General features: G+C 38.6%; 1 protein-coding gene across 1 annotated transcript; it reads left to right on the forward strand.

Annotated features, from left to right (window-relative positions):
• Window positions 1-16,502: 16,502 nt before the first annotated feature.
• On the forward strand, window positions 16,503-18,178 carry LOC109184989. The gene is made up of 2 exons (XM_019334985.1): window positions 16,503-17,269; window positions 17,617-18,178. The coding sequence occupies exons 1-2, from the start codon at window positions 16,503-16,505 to the stop codon at window positions 18,176-18,178; spliced, it is 1,329 nt and encodes a 442-aa protein (XP_019190530.1).
• The last annotated feature ends 1,115 nt before the right edge of the window (window positions 18,179-19,293 follow it).

The following is a 19,293-nucleotide window of genomic DNA, read 5'->3' on the forward strand; positions in this document are numbered from 1 at the left end:
AATGTACTCTTTTCTTCAAACTAGATTTTTCTCACGTGGTTTTTCCTAGTGAAGTTTTTAACGAGGCATAAATATAATTACCCATAAATCTTGCACTCTTTTCTTGTCTAGGTTTTTTCCCACAGGGTTTTACTAGCAAGTTTTTAACGAGGCACGATTGTGGACAAATAATGTCAAAGGGAGTGTTATAAACATATATATATTAAGTGGACATTATTAGTGTAACGGATGTAACGGTCGTCATTATTCTTATCATTATTGTACCCATTATTACCTTTGTATATTATATATATGTTGTAGCTCATTTGTACATGGATGATGATGTTGGAATAAGAATTCCTTGTCCAATCTACTTGTCTCTCTATTTTTCTTGCTCTTTACTTTTCTGGTCTTTGTCTAAATTCACCGATTAGGAGCTAACATGCCAACATGCTAGTCACTTACAACATAACACATATATTATATAATTGATATTCTTAAATTAAAGAATTAAATTTTATTTCAAGATTTAATCATATTATACATCAAATTTAAATGTTATAACATTTAATTAATACATAATAAATATCCGATTGACCTATTTCATTTTCTTCTTTTCCTCATCAAATATTCTTTTAACTTAGTTATTATTAAAAAAAAAAAAAAAAAAAAAAAAAAAAAAAAAAAAAGAGTTGAGATAATTTTGATTTAGGGTCTATTTAGCAACATGGAAAAAATATTTTTAGAAAAAATATTTTGAAAAAAAATTTATTTTCTAAAAAATATTTTCATTTTTGGCATTTGACTAAAATTCAAAAAATGATATTTTTTTTTGGTTGGAAGTCAAAATTTTACATTTTTCTATTTCATTCATTTTTAAATGAACATAAATATATTAGAAGTGATTTATTATAAAATATTAATTACTTTAATGATCATAATAATTACTGTTAGGAATATATTGTATAAGTTTTGATGAGCCAAATGTATTTTGTAGACCCCAATTTTATTTTATTTGAGTCAGTTCTGGTTCACAAAGTATAGTGCACCATGCCATGAAGCCTACATGAAGTCTATGTGAAAGCTTTTGAAGGAAGAATAAATGAAAGCGGGATCATAGCTTAACACATTTATGAAGCATGTTTAATGTGAAAGATTACAGTTCAATTCTCATTGAGAGCAATTTTGGTGTAAAGATGAATTGCTTCGTGAAGTAGCAAAATATCATGATAGTAATATCAGGCAATACTATCATGAAAGAACAATTTTATATCGTGAGTGTGGTAAAGCTAGTGGAGGAACACGTGGAAGAGACAAGACAAAAGAATTTAAGTCTTGGATTGTATCAATTGGATACCCAATCGAGATGGAAGAATTCATTACCCCAAAGTAATTTTATGAAAACATGATATTGACCATAATATACAATGGAACGTGATATCTAGTCCATGATTGGAACATGATAGCTAGCTCATGATATGAAATGGAACATGATATATATAGTCCATGATACAAGGTGGAACATGATATATAGTCCATGATACAAGGTGGAACATGATACACTATTGGGACATGACATCATCAAAAGCATGAGCTATGAGGATATGACATCATGATAGAATTAGACAGAAACATTATTTTGAAGCTCTGTTTCTGCAGAAGAAGTCGAAGGAGAAGAAGAAGCTGATATACGAAGGAGATCTTTTTAATACTCAAGCAAGAATCAGCAGATAAATTATTTGATCAACTTGGCACATCAGATCAATAATTCAACAAAAGTCATGCCAGAGAAATTCAAATTTGGAGGCTACCCATTCCAAAGAAAAGCTTTGTCAGATTAAAGAGAGCAACGCAAGATTTCTCAAATCTTCTGACAGACGGCGAAATGATTTTTGCAGACCAAGTTGGCAAAATTATTTGATCAACTACAATTCAAATGGACGATCGAGATCGAAAGTTGATCAACGGGCAAATAGCTTTCATCTGCTATAAAATGCCCAAGCAGACTTGAAGACAAGCAACACAACTGAATACGGCTGAAAACAAAGAAAAAGCAAGCAATATTCAAATCAGCCAAGAAGCAATATATTGAGCTATACACGATTAAATTCAAGTCTGAGTGAGAGAAAATTTTTTTTTCATTGTAAATCTTCTACTGAGTGTAGAAAAGGGGTAGAGTAACTGGAGAGAGTGAAAAACCCAGTTGGAGTGTAGCTTTGTGCGTAGCACTCGGTTGTAACGGCAGAGTAACAAGGGAGCTTGTGAAAACCCGGTGAGAGCGTAGCTTTGTGCGTAGTTCTCGTGGTGTAGGAGTACAGCTTGGTGCGAAGTACTCGGGGCGGAGTAACAAGAGGAGCTTGCGAAAAACCTTGGTGGAGTGTAGCTTTGTGCGAAGCACTCGGAGAAGTGTCGCTGGGCACTTATTCACTATTGTATCTGGGTGATCGAAGAATAGTGAATTTCCTCCTTGAAGTGAAAGGAGAAGAGTGGACTAGGAGGATTACACCACCTCTGAACCACTATAAATCTCTCTCTCTATTTACTTACTGCCTCATTTAATTTCGTGCATGCTTATATTATCTGTGAACTAACCCGTTACGGTTTATTGCGTATCTTTATCTGTCTGGGTTTGATAGTTCCCTCGTTTGCATGCAAGTGAAATTTTATAAACATCATCCTACATCTATATCAAGTGTTTCTAACGTGATGCATGTATAGAATCTCTCTTTGAGCACGACACAATTAAAGCATAACACTTTGCCGTTACATTTCCGCTGTGCACACTCTAAGTTTTTATACTTGTTTATGCTTGTTACTTAGAGTTGAAGTTACCAAAGTGTTGTTTGCTAAAGAAGTTTGAAAAGTTAGAGAAGTCTATTCACCCCCCCCCCCCCCCCCTAGACTTCTCGCCACCCTTTCGGGACCAACAAGTGGTATCAGAGCGGTTGTCTATTTGAGTCAATTTTGACTGCTAGGCAGATCTCGAAAACTTCAAGATGAAGAGAGATATGGTTCTTGCTCAAAATTTGCTTTTCTCACTTGATAAATTTGATGATTGGAAAATACGTATGCAGGTGCACTTATCTGCTTAAATGATGAAATGTGGGAAGTCATCACAAATGGTCCTATCCAAATTATGGAAGCTAATACTGCTACCCCACGTGATCCAAATGCTCCACGATATATTCCAAAGCCAAAAATGGAGTGGACAAAGGAAGATAGAGGACGAAATAACTTGGACAATATTGCCAAGGACATTTTGTTCAAAACGGTCGATGACACCATATTCCCAAAGATTCGAAAGTGCACCACGGCAAAAGAAATATGGGATACTCTCATAAGCATCGGTGAAGGCGACGAACAATAAAAAGATAACAAACTAACCATTGCCATGAAGAGGTTCGAAGATTTCAAAATGCTACCGAACGAAAGCATCACCGACATGGAAGCTCGATTAATCAAAATACATGGAGAAATCACGGATCTGGGAAAGACCATTACCCAGAAAGAAATATCGCTCAAAGTGTTACGCGGACCACCTACAAATTGGGATATGAAGGTGACCGCAATGCGCGATCATAGAGATCTAAGGACATTATCTACGGATAAACTCTTTAGTGATCTAAAGGCGTATGAGTTCGAGGTGAAGACACGAAATGAAGAAGAACGTGATGAACGAACATCCGCACTGATGGCCGAACAACCTTCTACATCAAGGTCAGTAGTAAATAATGATTTTTTATCTGACGAACAATTTTCCTTATTTGTTATGAAATTCAAGAAGTTCATGCGAAAGAACCAAGGATCACCACAAGGAAATTCTTTTCGAGAGAATAGAAGATCAAGAAGGGAACCGGTCGAAGATAACACAAATGTGTGTTACAATTGTAGAAAGCCTGGACATTTTATGGCCGAATGTCCACATCCCAAGGTGAACAAAAATTCGAATACTTCTAACTCTCAACAGGTTGAGTACAAGTCGAAAGAGAAGAAATTCAAAAAGGACAAACGGAAGGCACTAATAAGCGATCCGTTAGAAGCAAGCGAATCCGAAGAATCATCCAGTGACGAGACTGATTCATCACAAGAAGATACGGCGCTACTATGTCTAGTGGGCAAAACATCCGAACATGAGGAATGCTATATGGCGCGCGAAACCAACGAAGAGGTATCTTCTAGTTCTTTTAGTTCTTTTAGTTCCATTGACACCTCTTTCGAGACTCAAAAATCTTTTCAAAGTCTTATGGAAGATTTTCAAAAGGTCATGGCCACTCATACTCAAATCAAAGAGCGCAATAATACGTTAATTCTTGAAAAGGAAGAAATGTCACAAAAATTGCAAAATGCTCTAAATGAAATGAGTAATTTGAAAGCCGAAAATGTTCGACTTCAAGAAGAGTGCAAAGCTAGAGAGGTTCGAGAACATAACCTTCGGGAAGTAATCGCATCATTTACAAATTCATCCAAAATAATGGATAAAATGGTAAACATGCAAAAACCCGCTGGAGATAAAGCCGGACTAGGCTACGATCCATCATGTTCTAAAACCCCTCAAAAGTTGACTAATTCTACTACTACTTTAATTAATAAAGTTCCAGTGGTAAAATTTGTGAAAAGTCAACATAGCACAATGAGACAAGGAGTTGGAAACAAAATTAATGCCTAGAAAATTGTTGCAAGGCCGAACCAACACAGTGATATCTTGGCAAGACAACAAAATTTTAAAAGGCAAAAATTTGTATCTCAAAGAAGAACGAACGAGTCTAGTGCAATAAAACCTCATAGGAATATGGGAAGAATTCCGAGAATTGGGGCTGGGAGACTATATCCCTCAGAAGAAGATTGGTCGCTTGAAAACAAACCATGGACCAAGTCCAGATTTGCTCTATTTTAAAGAACCAAGCAACTATCAGCTTCCCAACCCGCACTGAATCATTATTCGAAAGTGCGTTATGATTATAGAGTCTTTAATGGTTACAAATCACCTACTCTTGGATCAGTGGGATCTAGGTGGATTTGGATGCCAAAAATTACTAACACAAAAGGACCCAAACAAGTATGGGTACCTAAAAGAAATTAATCTTTTTTGCAGGAAGTTTGGTATTTCGATAGCGGATGCTCTCGACGCATGACCGGCAATAAAGCTAGTCTAGTTGAGTTCAAAAGCATCGAAGGACCAAAAGTAGTTTTCGGTGGAAACGATCGATATGGAATGACAAAAGGCACTGGAGCAATTGTGAAAAAATGGTCTACGAATTGATGACGTATCTTATGTCGAAGGATTAAAGTTTAACTTGTTTAGTACAAGTCAATTTTGCGACAAAGGATATCTCGTAGAATTTTACAAAGGCAAATGTCAAGTCAAAGACGAATCCACGAAAGAAGTCGTACTCGCCGGATCAAGAAAGAAAAACATGTATGTTGTAGATTGGAGTACAACAAAAGATTCTGTATGCTTGATGGCAAATAATTCGAATGAAGCTAGTTGGGAATGGCACAGAAGGCTAAATCATTTGAATTTCAAAACCATCAACAAGCTTGCCAAAAAGAAGTTAGTCGAAGGACTACCCAACATTGTGTTCAAAAAGGATCAAATATGCGATGCATGCCAGAAAGGAAAACAAATCAAGTCATCATTCAAATCCAAAGCTCAAGATTCAACATCAAGACCCTTAAGTCTACTGCACATGGATTTATTTGGTCCAGTAGACCTAGTAAGTATAAGTGGTAAGAAATATACTTTGGTTGTTGTTGATGATTTTTCTAGGTACACATGGACAATATTCATAAAGAAAAAGAGTGAAGTTGAATCAAAGTTGCCGGAGCTGCTAAAGCAACTACAAGTCGAAAAAGATATGAAGATTGCAACAATTCGAACCGATCGAGGAACCGAATTTGTGAATGGCGTGATTCAATCCTATTGCAATTCACAAGGGATTCTACACCAACTATCTGTCGCACGAACGCCGCAACAAAATGGAGTAGCTGAAAGAAGAAACAGGACACTCAAAGAAGCTGGACGTGTCATGATATCAGCCGCAGAACTACCAAAGAGATTTTGGGCAGAAGCTATCAACACGGCGTGCTATACTCAAAATCGCAGTCTAATCCACAAGTCATATAACAAAACACCATATGAATTATGGAAATGGAGGAAACCCAACCTCACGTATTTTCATACATTTGGGTGTAAATGTTTTGTACTTGTTAATGGAAAGTCCTATTTAAAGACTTTTGACGAACGTGCGAACGAAGGAATATTCTTAGGATATTCATCCACCAGCAAGGCGTATAGAATATTCAACAAATCAACCATGGTGGTAGAAGAATCGATTCACGTTGTGTTTGATGAAAATCACGACAAAAATGGCAAAGATAGTAAAGGTAATCGTGATTTAATTATTTCTAACGATATGTTGGAAGATAAAGTGTTGCAGGAAGTAGAAGAATCAAGTGATATGGGTATTCACCAAATTGAGGCAATATCCTATGTGACACCCGAAATATCACGCACACCTACAATCGAAATTGCACCCAGAATTCAAGAAGAAGGAACTCCAGTAGATGAACCCGGAGATGCACCCGTTAACGATTCACAACAAGAGGAATCACAACAAGTATTCCAACAAGAAGGAAACTCTGAGAATCCAACAAGTTTCCAACTAAATCGAAAATGGCTAAGAAGTCACACACATGACTTAGTCATTGGAAATCCAAGTGACGGAGTAAAGACGCGATCATCTACTAGGAACCAACAACAAGATGCAATGTTCTCATGCTTTCTATCACAACTAGAGCCAAAGGAAATTGACGAAGCATTAGCTGATCCAAGTTGGATAGATGCCATGCAAGAAGAATTAGATCAATTCAAGCGCAACGACGTATGGAAACTTGTTCCAAGACCAACGCACCAAAATGTAATTGGCACTAAATGGGTCTTTAGGAACAAAGCAAACGAAGACGGCATCATTGTTAGGAATAAAGCAAGATTAGTCGCAAAGGGGTACTCGCAAGAAGAAGGCATAGATTTTGATGAGACATTTGCCCCCGTCGCACGACTCGAAGCAATCCGGATATTCCTAGCATACGCAGCGCACAAGAATTTCATCGTATATCAAATGGACGTAAAGAGCGCATTTCTTAATGGCTTACTTGAAGAAGAAGTTTACGTCGAACAACCACCCGGTTTTGAGGTAAAAGACGTTGGTGATCAAGTCTACAAATTAAAGAAGGCATTGTATGGGTTAAAACAAGCTCCGCGAGCTTGGTACGACACCTTGTCAATGTTCTTAATTAGTTGTGGATTCACCAAAGGTCTAGTCGATAAAACCCTCTTTAGAATTCAAGAAAATAATCACATTTTATTAGTACAAATTTATGTTGATGATATTATCTTTGGAAGTACTGATAAATCTTTATGTGAGAAATTTTCTAAGCTCATGCAGAACAGGTTTGAGATGAGTATGATGGGAGAATTAAATTACTTTTTGGGACTGCAAGTCAAGCAACTTGAAGAAGGAATTTTCATAAATCAAGCCAAGTACACAAGAGATCTTATCAAAAAATTTGGCATAGATGGAAAATCCTCAGTCAAAATTCCCATGAGTACTTCTCAAAAATTGGATAAAGATGATGAAGGAAAAGACGTCGATCAAACGATGTATCGAGGGATGATTGGATCGTTACTATACTTAACCGCAAGCAGACCAGACATATCCTACTCGGTTGGCGTATGTGCAAGATTCCAATCAAAGCCCAAAGAAAGTCATCTGATTGCAACCAAGAAGATAATTCGATATCTCAAAGGAACAATCAATGTGGGATTATGGTATCCCAAAGAAGGTGATTTTACACTAACTGGTTATTCAGATGCAGATTTTGCAGGGTGTAAAATAGACCGAAAAAGTACCTCAGGGACATGCCAGTTCTTAGGGGGAAGATTGGTCTCTTGGTTCAGCAAGAAATAAAACTCCATAGCTACGAGCACTGCCGAGGCCAAATATATTGCAGCTGGGAGTTGTTGTGCACAAATTTTGTGGATGAAGCAACAATTGTTGGATTATGGGATTAAATGCGAAAATGTTAGTATTTTATGTGATAATACTAGCGCAATTGCAATAACCCAAAATCCTGTGCTCCACTCGCGAACCAAACACATTGACGTCCGACATCACTTTATACGAGACCATGTCGAGAAGAAAGATTTGAAGATCGATCATGTTCCCACAGAAAATCAAATTGCCGATATTCTCACAAAACCGTTGTGTGAATCTCGTTTTGCAACTCTAATGCACGAAATGGGAATGATCGAAATGAGCTAAGTTTTTCGAACTTTTAAATTCGAAAAATGTGTGTATGTGATTTGCATGAAATTTGTTACCTATGTGTTCAACGTGATTTAATTTAATTTATGTGTTACAATTTATTTGTGTACATGTTAGTAATTTTATCTTACGAACTTAGGTACGTAGAAATTGGTTATTTGCTCTTAATTGTTTGTAAGAGTTATAAAAGTTAGGGGGAATGCATCATGATAGTGGAAGGGATTATATGATTTAGGGGGAATGTTCTGATAAGCTATGCTAAAAGTTGATAACAGTGCATGCAAATTGATTTGTCAGTCTGAATGGTCATCAGCTTTAATTTTAATTTTCACCTGCTTAAGTCAATTTGATGTGATTCTTTTTAAAATTAAATGTATCTGGCATCAATTTTGATCTTATCTGTTTAAATTAATTTTATTGGTCGATCAATTTTAACTCTCAGATTTATCAGATGTCGAAATTAATTGTTAGCGTGAATAGATTTACTGCACTAACAATTTTGTGTCGAAGAAATTTTTGCTCCATGAACATCTACAGGTGGCAGCCAATTAAAGCTTAATTTTTGGCGCTATGTACCCACAAATGGAGTATTAAAATCTGAGTTGGCAAATTTAAATCAGTGAAAGTTCGAAGTTGCCCTCAATTGTTCTACAATCTCTTTCTATCCACTAAAGGGCAAGATGGTAATTTTGATAGGCATTTATTTTGCCTCCAAGAGAAAAAGAAGAAAGAAGATCATCTCCTTCTTCCTCCCTCTCTCACCGCCGGCGCATGCAAGAAGAAGAAGAATAGCTTGAAAATCTCTCAATTCAATCAAACCCATCCCAAATTTCCCACAAAAATATCTTCTACACATAAAAACCCATTACCCACCCTCACCATTGACCTTGAAACCTCTCACAAACAAAAACCCACTCCCCTCAACCTTTTTTTTTTCGGACTGCCGAAACCCCACCCAAAAACCCCACCTCAAAATAATCCTAATTTGTGTTCTATCAAGATGGAAGGAGCTCAAAATCCAATTGGAGCCGAAGGATCGAGGAAAACAACACGGGTGATACGAGGGATGATCTTGGACATTGAAGATTACAACAAGTTTGTCCAAAACAGAGACTTGGGGGTAAAAATCTTAACCTCTCTTGAAACTAGTGGGTTATTGAATTTTTGCTCATTCAAGTATGATGGTTTCTATCTAAATGAAGTAGTAGAATTTTATAAACATGCATATGTCGAAAATGGTGTTAGAAAATCTACTGTTGGAGGAATTGTGTTGACAATTGGGTTAGATGATGTGAGAACTAAATTTGGTTTGGAGGAGAAATTGTTGAAAGTTGAAGATCACGGTTTTGATTTAAATGATTTTTGGAGTGAAATTAGACACGAAACGGCACAAGTCGCAGCGTGTAACAATGGATTTAAGGTAATGTTGAAGCATGAATTTGGTATGCTACTTGATATTGTGCATAAAACTATTGAGTGCAAATATTCTAGTAGGAATTATTTTACAAAGAAGAATTTGCCTTTGATGCATGCCATTGTGAAAAATGTTACCGTAGATTGGGGAAGATTTATATATGGCCGAATGGTTGATCAAGTTAGGCTAGCAAAACCGTTGGTTAATGGATGGTTTCCAAATGACATTGGGTATGGTTTTGTTGTTGGGGAGTTGTTGAAGTCTAAAGGTGTTGCCCTACTCAAATCAAAACCCATACAAAACCAAAACTATCTATTTCGAACCCCAAACCCGGTTGATCCTTCCCTAGCCAATATTCGTAAACGAAAACCGGCAAACACATCAACCCATTCCTTAACCAAAAAGCCTCCTTCTATCCGAGCATCTAGTCACGGGGAATCAAATACTCACGGGAGGGCTAGTGATGATGCTTATAGACATCCTCTTGTCACCCTTTCCACACCCGTAACCCACACCCCAAACCCGAATGAAGAAGAGAGAATTCCAAGAAAAGTTGGGAGTGTAGATGACATTCCAACTTATGGGGCAAGTAGTGATTTGTTGAAGGAGTTTGAACGTGTGAAAGCTTGGAGGAATTGGAGATTAAGTGATCATAATTCGGTTGCTACGACAATAGGACCGGATACTCTAGAGTTAGAGGAATTTTCTCTAACATGGATTGGAACAAGAAATCTTGCTACCGCGACTAGGCTATCGGTGATTAATGAATGCTTTGTTAAGAAAGTTGCCATTAGTCGGGGCAAGGAAGTGGCTCAAGAAGTTCCCGAAAATGCCGTTGAGACAATAGATGGATTTGCTCGTGATGATATTGCCCGAGCATTGGTTATTTCAAGGAAAGAAGTGCATGGCACACATGGGGAAGCATCACTTTTGAAGGAGACCGAAGGTGGAAGCTTGCAAGATTTGGACCCATTTCCTTCGCACATAGGGGATGACAACCTAAGTTTTGATGCTATTTCACCTCACACGGCTACGGATGTAACAAATTCCGTGAATGAAAATTTGGAAGAAATTGTTGGTGATGAAAACCGAATGGAGGAACAAGAAAATGTGCTACAAATTGAAGTGTCACCATTGCCATTAAGCCGTGCCGAGCCAATTAATTTAGCCACTACCGAACCAATGGAGCATACACTTGATAAGCCCTTGTGTCTTGACAATGCACCATACGTGGAACCACCGGAATCATCCATGCCGAGACAACTACGAGAAGAGTCACACAAGGAGGTACATTCTACTCCCATTGATATTAATGCTTTGAAAGATAGTATTATTGGAGATGTACGAAAGGAAATTCAAGAATTGAGAGGAGATGTCTTTCAAGAGTTTGAGAAAGTCCAAAATCAATTTGGTAATGTTGATACCAAATTAGATGACTTTCACAAGCAAGCTTATGAAAGGGCCGAATCCTTGTTACTTGGACAAGGATCAATCCAAGGTGATATGGCCACAATGTCTACTAAGCAAGAAGACCATAATAGGGAAGTCTTGAAGATGTTCCTTGACTTAGAGAAGAAAGGAACGGAGTGTGAATTGAGGCTACGATTGGTGGAGAGTCAATTGAAAGCTCTACTACACCAAGTTGGCGTGAACAATGATCTCTTAATTGGAGTCCAAAGGAGCCAAGACAAAGCTTCGACGAGTTTCCAAAGTTATGTGGATGCTGCCGAAAAGGGGGAAAGAGCTAGAGGTGCCCCAAGCCATTTGGTGAATCATTTGATTGGACCGTCGTCACAACGGCCACTAGTCGAGCTTATTCGACCTCCAGGAGCACCGAGAGGAGTCACACCCACACCAAGAGCTCAAGGCCGAGGAAAAAGGAGAATAATGGACTATTTGGTGACTGCTCAAAGCACGGACTTTCCTAGCCAACAAGAATGCCAAAGATCATCACCTTCAAGATCAATTTATGAAGAAAACAAGTTAAAGCTTATACGAGAGTTGGAGACATTCTTTGGGCACACAAGCAACGAAATGGTGGATGGAAGATGATTTGAAGAATGCGTTGCTTGGTACCAAGCCGGAGTGTTACGGGGTGACAATATTCAAGAGGCTTTTGGAAATTATGTTACCGAGCAAGTCACCGCACCATACCAACTCGAAGGAAGAGAACAAGACTTCAAGAAATTAAGGGCACACGTGAATGCCTTAATTGGCAAGAGGTAAAATTTTGAAGCCTCAAATTTTTTGGTGTACATAATAGCTAGCTTGTTCGAATTATGCCTTTTGGTACATAATATAAATTGCTAGCATATGGTTTATTTCTTTATTGTGTCTAGTATGTTTATTGCTTTAAAGTCTCAAGATTTTAAATTGGACTTAGTAATTGCATGTGAGGCGTATAATTGAGAAAATAAAATTGAAAGGGGGAAGAAAAATTAAAAGGTAAAATTCAATACGCAACCCCGCATTATAGTCTCAATATACGTTTAGGACCGTCCAAAATTAAAATCTCTAGGTCTTAAATGTGTTAAACCCGTCAAATGGCTAGTCGCAATAAAATTGGACAAAAAGATTATTTTTCAAAATTGACATAGCCAAATGACTTGGGTATAAGTTTCGGCATCATCAAAAAGGGGGAAATTGTTAGGAATATATTGTATAAGTTTTGATGAGCCAAATGTATTTTGTAGACCCCAATTTTATTTTATTTGAGTCAGTTCTGGTTCACAAAGTATAGTGCACCACTGCCATGAAGCCTACATGAAGTCTACGTGAAAGCAGTTTGAAGGAAGAATAAATGAAAGCGGGATCATAGCTTAACACATTTATGAAGCATCAAGTCACTAAAGGTTGAGATGGATGAGATGGTAGAAAACTTGTTGAAGCATGTTTAATGTGAAAAGATCTATAGTTCAATTCTCATTGAGAGCAATTTTGGTGCAAAGATGAATTGTTATCGTGAAGTAGCAATATCAGGAGATGATGTCACAATAAAATATCATGAAAGAACAATTTTATATCGTGATAGGTATAATTATCGGATGATGATGTCACTACTATCGGGTGATGACATCACTGTGTGGTAAGGCTAGTGGAGAACACGTGGAAGAGACAAGACAAAAGAATTTAAGTCTTGGATTGTATTAATTGGATACCTAGCCGAGATGGAAGAAGTTTTGCTAAGCAGAGCAAATAGTCCACAGTTCGATTCCCACTTGAAGCAATTTTATGAAAACATGATATTGGACCTAATATACAATGGAACGTGATATCTAGTCCATGATACAAGGTGGAACATGATATATAGTCCATGATACAAGGTGGAACATGATACACTATTGGGACATGACATCATCAAATGGAGCTATGACATCATCAAATGGAGCTATGACATCATGATAGAATTAGACAGAAACATTATTTTGAAGCTCTGTTTCTGCAGAAGAAGTCGAAGGAGAAGAAGAAGCTGATATACGAAGGAGATCTTTTTAATACTCAAGCAAGAATTAGTAGATAAATTATTTGATCAACTTGGCACATCAGATCAATAATTCAACAAAAATCATGCCAGAGAAATTCAAATTTGGAGGCTACCCATTCCAAAGAAAAGCTTTGTCAGATTAAAGGAGAGCAACAGCAAGATTTCTCAAAATCTTCTGACAGACGGCGAAATGATTTTTGCAGACCAAGTTGGCAAAATTATTTGATCAACTACAATTCAAAATGGACGATCGAGATCGAAAGTTGATCAACGGGCAAATAGCTTTCATCTGCTATAAAATGCCCAAGCAGACTTGAAGACAAGCACGACTTGCACAACTTGAATACGGCTGAAAAACAAAGAGAAAAGCAAGCAATATTCAAATCAGCCAAGAAGCAATACATTGAGCTATACACGATTAAATTCAAGTCTGAGTGAGAGAAAAATTATTTTTTCATTGTAAATCTTCTACTGAGTGTAGAAAAGTGGTAGAGTAACTGGAGAGAGTGAAAAACCCAGTTGGAGTGTAGCTTTGTGCGTAGCACTCGGTTGTAACGGGCAGAGTAACAAGGGGAGCTTGTGAAAACCCGGTGAGAGCGTAGCTTTGTGCGTAGTTCTCGTGGTGTAGGAGTACAGCTTGGTGCGAAGTACTCGGGAAGGCGGAGTAACAAGAGGAGCTTGCGAAAAACCTTGGTGGAGTGTAGCTTTGTGCGAAGCACTCGGAGAAGTGTCGCTGGGCACTTATTCACTATTGTATCTGGGTGATCGAAGAATAGTGAATTTCCTCCTTGAAGTGAAAGAAGAAGAGTGGATTAGGAGGATTACACCACCTCTGAACCACTATAAATCTCTCTCTCTATTTACTTACTGCTCATTTAATTTCGTGCATGCTTATATTATCTGTGAACTAACCCGTTACGGTTTATTGCGTATCTTTATCTGTCTGGGTTTGATAGTTCCCTCGTTTGCATGCAAGTGAAATTTTATATACATCATCCTACATCTATATCAAGTGTTTCTAACGTGATGCATGTATAGAATCTCTCTTTGAGCACGACACAATTAAAGCATAACACTTGCCGTTACATTTCCGTTGTGCACACTCTAAGTTGTTATACTTGTTTATGCTTGTTACTTAGAGTTGAAGTTACCAAAGTGTTGTTTGCTAAAGAAGTTTGAAAAGTTAGAGAAGTCTATTCACCCCCCCCCCCCCCCCTCTAGACTTCTCGCCACCCTTTCGGGACCAACAATTACTTATTTTAAAATAAAATTATAAATTAAAATTTATAATACTTATAAAGATTAATATAATTATAATAAAATATGTAAATAAATAATTTTTAATTAACTTAATATAATAAAAATAAAATATATAAATTGATAGCTATAATTATTCTGAACTAAAGAAATTGAAGAAAGTTGAAGACCAAAAGTTAGTTTTTTATCAAACCTTGATAAATGTAATGACACTTAACTAAAAAAGTTTAAGAACAAAAGTTAGTATTTTTTTTTGGGTGACCCAGGTCAATATTTTTATTATTTGGTTCGATCCAATCCAATATATATTTTAATCGATTATCGGTAAATGTAATTGATGGTTTTATGACTACGTGGTAGTCAATCAGCATGCCATCATGACCGGTTGGATGATGGGATAGAAAATAAATAAATTTGAGATGAGGCGAAATAATAAATAGACACAATATTTTTTTAATGTGAAAATCGAAAGGTAAAAACCACAAGCCATTTGGGACGGTGTCAAACCAAAATTCACTATATTTGCAGTAATTTGGTACAAGTACAGTTTATTTATAGAGCTCTCGGACTATGAATATTTTATGGAATTTGGGGAGAAGAGAGGTATTTTACGGGTAGAGAGAGATTTGTGTAGAGAGGTTGGTGTGTCTTGAATCTTGTGTGTATTGTGAGATCTTATGGATACCCCTCCTTGTCTCCAACTATGTCCCTTTTATAGTAGAAAAATAGTACTGCATATGATAAGTGAGTTTTCTTATGACAATTAAATATTTTGGAATGTAGAGGTGACTTAGAAAATATAAAGATATTTAGGTAGTTGTGGTGATTTAGGGAATAATATTTAAGAAGTATAAATAATATAGGTCATAGGTAGTCCTCATAAAATTCTCTCTCTAGAATTCTAGGGTTTTGGTCTCTTTCCTAGGGTTCTAGGGTTTTCAGTGTTCTTGCATTTTTCTCCCAGCATACTGCCGTGCTTCCTTTATGATAACGGTTTGTGATGGCTGGTGTGCCGACAGTGGAAGGTGTAACGGCGAGATGGGCAGATTTGGTGCTCAACAAAGAGAAGGAGGAGGAGGTCGTGGTTCCGTTGGTGGCCGACGGCGAGGCGGGGGGTGCGGACGAAGCAACTTGGACCCTTGTCGATCGGTAGGTTTCTCACTGCTAATTTGATAAAAATTGAGTTCATGCGGCAAGTTCTGGCGTCCGTCTGGCAACCGGTGATGGGCGTCCAAATCTCAAAGCTCCAACCGGGATTATTCTTGTTTGTTTTCTGGCATAAAACCGATAGATCCGCGTTATGGAGGAGGGACCATGGTCCTTCGACAACTTCACGTTGGTGTGCCGGTAAGTGGTAGATGGGGTCAAGGCCGATGATGTACTGCTGGACTCGGTTGATATGTGGGTTTAGTGTCATGACTTGCCTATGGGATACACATCGGATATCATACAGGAGCAGGTTGGTAATTTTATTGGAAAATTTATCTGTTGTGATGACCGTTTTGTGGGTGCTCCTTGGAGGTCCTTCTAGCGTATTAGGGTTTCGGTACCGGTTATGAAACCATTGAAAAAGGCATATGAAGCTTACGAAGCGCGACAAGACCACATGCTGGGTGTTATTTAAGTACGAATGACTGCACACTTATTGTTTCTTCTGTGGTATGATAGGTCATGCATACATGTTCTGTCTGAATGCACATAACTCGGACCTTCCGGTAAAACTATATCCGTACGGGGAAGGGCTACGTGCAGGGGGTAGGACTGGACCGCGCCCGGTTGCGGATCCGTGGCTCATACCGGTCACGGGGCCACCTCGGGGGGTTGGTAGTCCGGCGGGTGTGGTGGACGATGGGAGTTCCGGTTCGCCGGTCGTGGGAGGAAGGAGTCGTGAGGGCAGTCCAGTGGTAGCAGCAGCAAAACGACGCTGTGAGGGGTCGGATGGTCTGGGTAGGCCGGTTGGTGGTGGAGACGATGATGCTGAAATGTCTGACATGTCAAAAAACTTGCAGTTGGCGGGTTCTGTTTCCCAGACCCACCCATCATTATGAGTACTCTGAGCTGGAAGTGTCGTGGCTTGGGCAATCCACGAACAGTTCGAGAAGTTGTGGACATAGTGTCCCATAAGAAGCCCGACTTTGTATACTTAATGGAAAATAAGGTTGGGCGGATATATGCAGAACGGCTTCGCATCAAACTTGTTTTTGATGGTTTATTTTATGTTGACAATGTGCGTTTGAGTGGTGGATTGGCGCTGTTTTGGAGAAAAAATAATACTGCTAGACTTTTAAGCTTCTCTAAGAACCACGTAGATGTTGAGGTTATTATTAAAGATGACATGATTAGGCGCATGACCTGTTTCTATGGTTTCCCAGAGCGTAATAGGAGACGGGATTCATGGGCTTTACTTGGTGTGTTGAGTAGCAGATCAGCACTGCCATGGGTTGTGATAGGGGATTTTAATGATCTCTTGTTTCAACATGAGAAGAAGGGTGGAAATCCACATCCGAACAACCTCATACGCGGTTTTGGGGAGGCGGTAGAAGAGTGTGGGCTGATGCAGTTACCCATGCGAGGGCATCAGTTTACCTGGGAAAAGAGTTGTGGCACTGAAAACTGGATAGAGGAGAGATTGGATAAGGTTCTGGCAACATCATCCTGGTGTGGCGCTAATGAGGGGGCTGGTGTGGAAAATATTATGACGCGGACTTCGGATCACTCGGCTCTCTTCCTCAATGTTAATGCTATGAACATGCAAAGGGATAGAAGACGGAGGGGTTTTAGGTTCGAGATGGCCTGGCTCGTTGATGAGGGGTGCAGGGAGGTCGTTTAAAATGCATGGGATGATGGGAGCCCATAAGGGTTAATGGGTTGTCAGAAACGATGTGCTGAAAAACTAATGCGATGAGGTGGTGAGCACTTTCACAAATTTGGGGACCGCATTCAACGGTTGCGTAAGGAACAGGAGGCTATTCGAAATCGAAGGGATCCGGCTACTTTAGCCGAATTCTAAGGTTTAAATCATCAACTTTGCCAGCTGGAGGCCCATGAGGATATATTCTGGAGACAACGAGTAAAGCAACACAGGATATATTCTGGAGACAACGAGCAAAGCAACACTGGTTAAGGGAAGCTGATTCCAATACAAAAATTTTTCACAGGTATGCATCTGCTCGTAAGAAAAAGAACTCTATCACTAGATTGAAGAATGATGATGGGGTTTGGGTGGAAGGGGAAAATATGAATTTAATTATCCTGGGGTACTTTAAATCTATTTTTGACTCTAGTAACTTTATGTGCAATGATCTCTTATTTGATAATTTTGCCCCTCGCGTGTCTCCTGCTCAAAATGATGTCTTATTGCGCCCGTTTGAACCTGATGAGGTCAAGTTGGCTTTATTTTCTATGTTCCCTGATAAAGCTCCAGGTCCGGATGGAATGAATCCGGGTTTTTATCAGCATTTTTGGGATGTTGTTGGGGCAGATGTTTCTGCCTTTATTGTTAACTCCTTAAATTCGTGTGCTTTCCCGGAAGGATTAAGTGATACAAATGTTATTTTAATTCCTAAGAAGAATGTGCCAGAAAGAGTCTCAGATGTGATACATATTGCTTTGGGGAATGTGTTATATAGAATTATGGCAAAAATGATAGCAAACAGAATGAAACCACTCATGGGAGAAGTAATATCAGAATCCATAGTGCCTTTATTCCGGGGAGATTAATCACTGATAATATTTTAATAGCTGCTGAAGTTGGCCATTACTTAAATCGAAAGCAATGTGGTTTGACGGGATGGGGTGCTTTAAAACTGGATATGGCAAAGGCCTATGATAGAATGGAGTGGCAATTCCTAGAAAGGATGCTTGGGGTGATGGGATTTGATGGTCGGTGGATTAAATTAATTATGTTGTGTGTGACTACCGTTACCTATAACATCATGGTAAATGGAGTGGATACGGGTCAGGTAATCCCAACACGTGGCCTCAGGCAAGGTGACCCACTCTCGCCCTATTTATTTATTATTTGTGCGGAAGGCTTGTCTATGTTATTACAGAATGCTCAGATGGCAGGCACAATACATGGTTGCAGAGTAGCTAGAGGAGCCCCCCTATCTCACATATGTTCTTTGCAGATAATAGTCTCCTTTTTTTCAAAGCAAATGTTCAGGAAGCCAATGTGATTAAACAGTGTTTAATAAGGTACGAGATGTTATCTGGCTAGATGGTGAATTTTCATAAGTCAAGTATCTGCTTTAGCAGGAATACCCCCGAGAATATTAGAGATGAAGTGGCGCAATCCCTGGAAGTTGTACAAGTCTTGAATTTTGGAAAATATCTTGGTCTGCCTTCGTTTGTGGGTAGAAATAAAAGGGCTGTGTTTTCTTATGTGGAGGATAAAATCGGGCAAAGAGTTGGATCTTGGAATAAGAAGTTTCTTTCCCAGGCTGGTAAGGAAGTGCCCTTGAAAAGTGTGGCCCAATCTATGCCCACTTTTACTATGAGTGTTTTTTTATTACCTGATGTGGTTTGTTTATCTATTGAAAGAACTATGAACAGATATTGGTGGGGAAGTGGAACTGACAAGGGAATTCATTGGAAAGCATGGGACAAATTGTGTATCCCTAAGAAATTTGGTGGTTTGGGTTTTAAGGATCTCCGTGCTTTCAACCTGGCTATGCTGGGAAACAGGTCTGGCGGTTCTTTTCTGATCCCAACTCCCTAGCTGCAAAAGTTTACAAGGCTCGGTATTACCCGAAAACCTCTTTTATTGATGCCACTTTAGGGAATTTTCCAAGTTATTGTTGGCGAAGTATCATGGCTGCACATGATATGGTATG

This window comes from Ipomoea nil, unplaced genomic scaffold (genome assembly GCF_001879475.1).
Source record: "Ipomoea nil cultivar Tokyo-kokei standard unplaced genomic scaffold, Asagao_1.1 scaffold1303, whole genome shotgun sequence".
In the NCBI taxonomy this organism is placed as follows: domain Eukaryota; kingdom Viridiplantae; phylum Streptophyta; class Magnoliopsida; order Solanales; family Convolvulaceae; genus Ipomoea; species Ipomoea nil.